The 5,855-nt window shown below is 33.4% G+C and overlaps 1 protein-coding gene across 2 annotated transcripts; it reads right to left on the bottom strand.

The window, feature by feature from the left end:
- Window positions 1–3,459: 3,459 nt before the first annotated feature.
- On the bottom strand, window positions 3,460–5,855 carry LOC102580585 (inactive leucine-rich repeat receptor-like protein kinase CORYNE). 2 transcript variants are annotated; one of them, XM_006343126.2, is made up of 2 exons: window positions 4,606–5,855; window positions 3,460–4,227 (listed from the first exon to the last, which is right to left on the bottom strand). In XM_006343126.2, exons 1-2 carry the CDS (start codon window positions 5,439–5,441, stop codon window positions 3,918–3,920), a joined length of 1,146 nt encoding a protein of 381 aa, XP_006343188.1. In that variant the 5' UTR covers window positions 5,442–5,855; the 3' UTR covers window positions 3,460–3,917. The 2 variants fall into 2 exon arrangements, with proteins under 2 accessions (XP_006343188.1, XP_006343187.1); XM_006343125.2 differs by having other exon boundaries at window positions 3,460–4,230; window positions 4,606–5,852.

Here is a 5,855-nt window from a genome sequence, read left to right as displayed (position 1 = left end):
CAATAAGTTAATTATAAAAGAAACCTTCGCAAAGCATTTCTCCATTATTGTCATTTTTCTTCTCCTCAAATTCTCATTTTCAAGATTATATTGAACAACAAGGTCACGTAAGATATTACTCTCACTTTTCAACAAAAATATATTCTCAAAAACTTTATAATTTTTTCCCCTCACTACAATATTTCTCTCGATCACATAACTACTAATTAACGCAAAAATTCTATGCAAAATTTCTTATTAATTAGCATAGACAATAAGCATATATAGAATGAACATACGTACAACCATAAATATTACATCTTTTCTTTTTTTCCAAAATCAAATATGATAACTTTAAGAATTCACCCCTACGCTTTCAAATATTTCACGTTATAAGAAAATTGTCTAGAATATCTGACAAATATATAAAAAATAGTTTCTCCTAGATTATTGAATGCATGAGAATTAACAAATATTAGTGCATAGAATCTATCACTCATTCACTCACACTAACAATAATGTGTTAGTGTGACATATTTACTTAAAAAATTACCACAACAATAATATCATCTGATTTATTCAAATAAAATTTTAACTTAGCAAAATTGTCAATTTTCCTTACTCTTTTCTTGACAATTTTGTTATTGACTTTAAATTTAATATAGTCATATTTTTCAATATTGTTACCTCCAAATGTAGACAAGAATAAAGACCATGTCACCAAAGGCCCAAGCAATACAAAGAACTCCAAAGTTAGCCACGTATATCACCTCCAACATCTAAATCATTGCGTCCTCTCTTCAAATTCCACCAACAGCTCATCATAATCTTTTGCAAAAAACTTTGTTGGTCTCTTTGTTACAGCCTCAACTTCGTTAGTCATATTTGGCTTTTATTCTATTTTCTTTTCCCGTGATTCATAAGAAATATCCATAAGATTGTTGGAATATTGTAAATCACGGTAATGTCATAGGCATGCCTATTGAACTGTCCTTGAAGGATATTTCACCAGATGTGAGTGTTATCATCTGAGATTCAACAAACTCTAGTATAAATTAGGAGATAAAATCTAACAACGATTTTAACTCGATAGAAAACCCAACAAAATAAATTGAGAAAGATTTGATATTTACTCTCTAGCATTTTTCCTCATTGGTTTCTCACCCCATTCATGAGTACTTGAAGTATTAATACACAAAAGAAATAAGGGTAAAATGATAAATATATCTTTGAACTATCGTAAATGGTATGTAAATATCTTTTGTTACACTTTTAGGACATTGATGCCTTTACCGTCTAATTTTTGGAGTGTCTATACCCTTTGAACTAACGGAAAGACACGTGTCACGATCTTAACGGCCTATCCAAATTTATTTAATTTTTATCCATAATTAAAAAATTGACTCAAATAATTATAATTTTAAGATCCACCTGCAAATAAATCTAATTTTCCCTTTCTTCTCAAGTTCCGGCAACCAAAGACTGCACCGCAACTCCATCTTCTCCGGGGAAGTTCCACAAATAAAGCCACTTCTAACTGCTACAAACCCAGCATCCGGCGATCCGGCAAAATCAGCGAGGTTACAACCCTTCGGCCACCATGCACCCATCTCTCCCTCACCGCTGTTCCAACAGCTCCAGCGAGCAGCCGAGCATACCTCTAGCTCTCTTTACAAAGCTTCAATAATGGCGACCAAGAGGACACTCCGTAAACAAGAAAAAATCAATCTCATTTCCATCAACTGAGAAACCCCCAAAGTTCTACTCATACATTCAAAGAGTTTTTGTCTGTCATTTATTTTGTCTAAAAAAGATTAGTGGATCTTACTTTGTTGATGAGAATTATATTAAATTAGGGTAACAATTAATATGAGATTTAACTTTAAAAAAAACAAACTATAACCTTCTCTGTTAGGAAGGAAAAGATCGAGAAGATAGCCCATTGGGGGTTTGGGGTTATAATTTGGTGCGGGTCTTAAATTATTTGGGCGGATTTTTATTTAATCGGGTCAATTTTTTAATTATGGATAAAAATTAAATAAATGTTGGATAGACTGTTTAGATCATGACACGTGTCCTTCCGTTAGTCCAAAGGTAAAATTATACATTTGAATTATTTATAACTCATGTCTCTTCATCTTACTTGTAACTTTTAATATTAAATATTATTCATAACTTTTGTATGTTTCATTTTTCATAAATCTTATAAATATTTAATTAATGTTTAAAAAATTATAATAAGAAAATATAATAATAAGGACATAATAAAAAAATCAATTTTTTTTTTATACGGTAAGGGCATCAGTGTCCTAAAAGTATAACGAAGGATATTTACATACCATTTACAATAATTCAGGGATATATTTGTCATTTTTCCCAAGAAAGAATGATAGCATGTCATATTCCCCGACGTCTAATTTTCATAATTAAAAATAGTAATAAAATGTCATGAATACTATTTAAAGACGTCTTATTTTTGAGATAGTAAAAATATTCTTCCAACACAATCATGTACGTCGTGACTTTTAGTGTGAAAATAGGTCCCAAAATTCATATCCCAAACCACCAACTAAAAATCGCAATAAATAAAAATGTATATAATTTTAAAAACATTAGTTTCAGCTTACTCTAAGAGTGTTGCCAAGACAGAGGTTATTACTCTGATTTTGTTGGAGGCAGAGAGGTTGAGAACTGTTCTTGTGCAAATTTCCCGATCAGTGGCGTATACAAGATTTTTTATAAGCAGTGTTACCTTTTTAAATGAAAAAAACAGTTTACTACTATACCTTTTCTAAAACGTAAAAAAATATTATAATTTTTTCTCCATGAATTTTCTTTTTTCGAAATGTATTACTTCCAAGCCATAGCCAAGCTACGTACAACTTTGGTTGGAAGTGTCACTTGAAGAATATATACTCTACGTAATCTCGATATTCCTGTAGATTTTCAAATGGGAAAAGACATTAGTGATTTAAATATGACCAGTACTCTAGTAAAACCTGTTCTTGGGGTTTATTATGACTTGTTTTAGATAATTGTCACTATTTATGATAGACTTAAATAGTTTTACGGTTAATTTATTTTGATTATCTCATTTTGGTACACCCAACTAGAGGAAAGTTGGGTGCCATCACGCCTTAAAAGGTTTTGAATTTCAAGGGCACTACTTTTCTTTAATTTAAGGGAAAATATTCAAATATGTCATCGAACTTTCAAAAAATACTCATTTATGTCATCCGTTAAAAGTTTAGTTCATCTATGTCATTGTCATTTAAGAAAAGGGCTCATCCATGTCATATTTTTTTAACTCGAAACAGAGATAGGTCCTTGTGTGGCGGCAAGTGTCGACCACCAAAATTTGAATGGAGATAAAAGTTTAGAGCTAGGTTGAAATATCAAAAACAAACTTGGTTTTGCAGAGCCACAAGAACTCGTGATTCATAGATAAACAAAAACTGCCTTGCAAAAGGACAACCAGAGTAACCCCACAAAACACACTATCATTAAGAAAAGGTTAAAACAATATCAATGCAAATGTCTCCAATGTTCACAAACTACTACTGTACTGCCAGTGCATTTGTTACATATTCTTTTCCTGTTAGCAAATACTTTCTAAAACAAACATCATTTAATTAACAACATTACTCAAATTTACATACAAAGGTCAATCAATCCTGGCAAAATGAGGCTGTTACCGATAATTGTTCAAGTGCTTTCTCAAGTTTCAGCTCTGTTTCCAGAGGTAAAAAGTACTTCCGCTCAGTCATATTTCCTGAATGAGCCAACTACACTCGTGCTCATTGTGATAACCAAAAGGCATTGCTCAACTACCAAAAGCACACAGCAAACTATCACCTTAGAAAGCCAAAAGAACAACCTTAAAGATCTTGTGATTATTTGAATCCTTGACTGCTTTCCCTCTCGACCAAAGTAATTAATCAGAAGCTATTTAATTGGGTGAGCATGGAAACGAGCTCATCACTGGAAGGTCGATCAGCAGGCATGTCTGATAAGCATACCACTGCTATTTTTACTGCCATTAACATCTCATCTTCCTCAACCTCTTCCCCTAGAATACTCTTATCCAATGCTTCTCGAGCATCGCCTGCTTCCTGCAAGCGTTGAAGCCAACGTGCTAGACTTCCTCCAGTAGATGTATCCCCAAAGAAGGGATCTGTTGGGTACTTTCCAGTTAATAGAACACCCAATATAACCCCAAAGCTAAATACATCACTTTTATCGGTATACCTGCTGCGAAATAGCAACAACTATAGGTTCAATCACTTAACATATGTATGTATTGCGTCAAAGAACAGATATTAGATAGGTAACTAGTTTTTGCAAATTCAAAACTTAAACATCGTTGATCATATAAACTACAAGAGAACCGAAGCAACCCTACATTTGTGAAGTTCTATGTCAAATATTAGAGCAAATTGTGTTCATTACAAACACACCAGCCATAACGCAACGCAACAGTTTGCCTCAAATATCACTTAACATAGGCAGAGCAAACAAAAATTGAATAAGTTGATCAGTGGTCCAACATAAATGCATCAACAAGAGGCAATTAAACTTATCGAAAACCTAAATTCATACGTCGTGTTGGATTTGAAAAAATAATACCTGCAACTCTGGAATGATTCTGGAGGACCATAGTTTGATGCAGCAGGGAGATTTAAAGTGGGAATGATTTTAGCCAAACCACAATCAGCCAACCTAGGCTCAAACTCAGCATCCAACATTACATTTGTGGGTTTCAAATTCCGATGCAAAACTGTGGGGTTACAAGAGAAATGAAGATACTGAAGAGCCTTAACAATCCCAACTGCAATTCGGAGCCTGACTTCCCAGGTAAGTTGCAATTGATTTTCCCTAACTTTGTTCATTACATCTTCAAGACTGCCAGTGTTTACATAATCGTAAACCAGAAAGAACGTATTCGATTCACGAACATAAGCCCTTAAACTCATCAAATTCCTATGCCTCAAACTAGCAATAAGTTCAAGTTCGTGTTGTATTCTTCTCTTAAATGACTTGGTATGTAACTGTGGAGAACCAGGTTCCATTCTCTTAACTGCAACAGTAAGCCCATTATCAAGAACAGTTCTGTAGTATTTTCCAGAACTACTTGACCCTATCAACTGGGTATCATTAGCAAGAGCTGATTGCAGAGTTTTGGATGGAATTTTAGGAGAGAATACAACAGGGCCTTTGAGAATTGGGGCTTTGTTAATGTAACGAACAAAACTCCGAACAAGCCAAGCAAAAACAAGTGCACAAATCAATCCTGTAAACATACCAAAAAGTATACTCAGAAAAATCTTTTGAAATCTGTTCTTAAACTGATCAGATGAGGAAGTATCATCCTTGAGTATCCTTCCATGGCATTGCACACAGATTAGTTGTAGCCACAAAAAACAAAGCTTGAGAACTGTGCTACTGTTACAGCAGGTCCCCATGGAAACTAGGGTTGTTTTTCTCTGTGGGTCGGCAAGTTTAGGGTTCACTCCTCTGAATGTTACACAAGGACGACAATGTGACCATTTTCTTCTTTTTTTCTCTTTCTGAAACGAATCTTCAAGAACAAAAATCTTTTGCTGAAAAAGCTAATTTTAAAATTATATAAATAATAAAATAAGATAAAAGTGAACAGTGAGGAATATATACAACTTCACAATGAACAAGAATAGAATCATTACAAAGTTCAAATTCCAAATATGTAACAACTTTGCCTCTCACAAAACAAGATTAGTGAATAAATCCACTTTTTTCCTCCACTAAAGAAATGAACCTATTAAAGATAGAACTACTTTTTTTTTATACCTACAAAATAACAAGATGGAGTATTCTCTTTTTTTTTTAAAGACCCAATG

Source organism: Solanum tuberosum, unplaced genomic scaffold (assembly GCF_000226075.1).
Source record: "Solanum tuberosum cultivar DM 1-3 516 R44 unplaced genomic scaffold, SolTub_3.0 scf00042, whole genome shotgun sequence".
Classification (NCBI taxonomy): domain Eukaryota; kingdom Viridiplantae; phylum Streptophyta; class Magnoliopsida; order Solanales; family Solanaceae; genus Solanum; species Solanum tuberosum.
The sequence above is the reverse complement of the archived record's forward strand: the minus strand, read 5'-3'. Positions and strand labels throughout refer to the sequence as shown.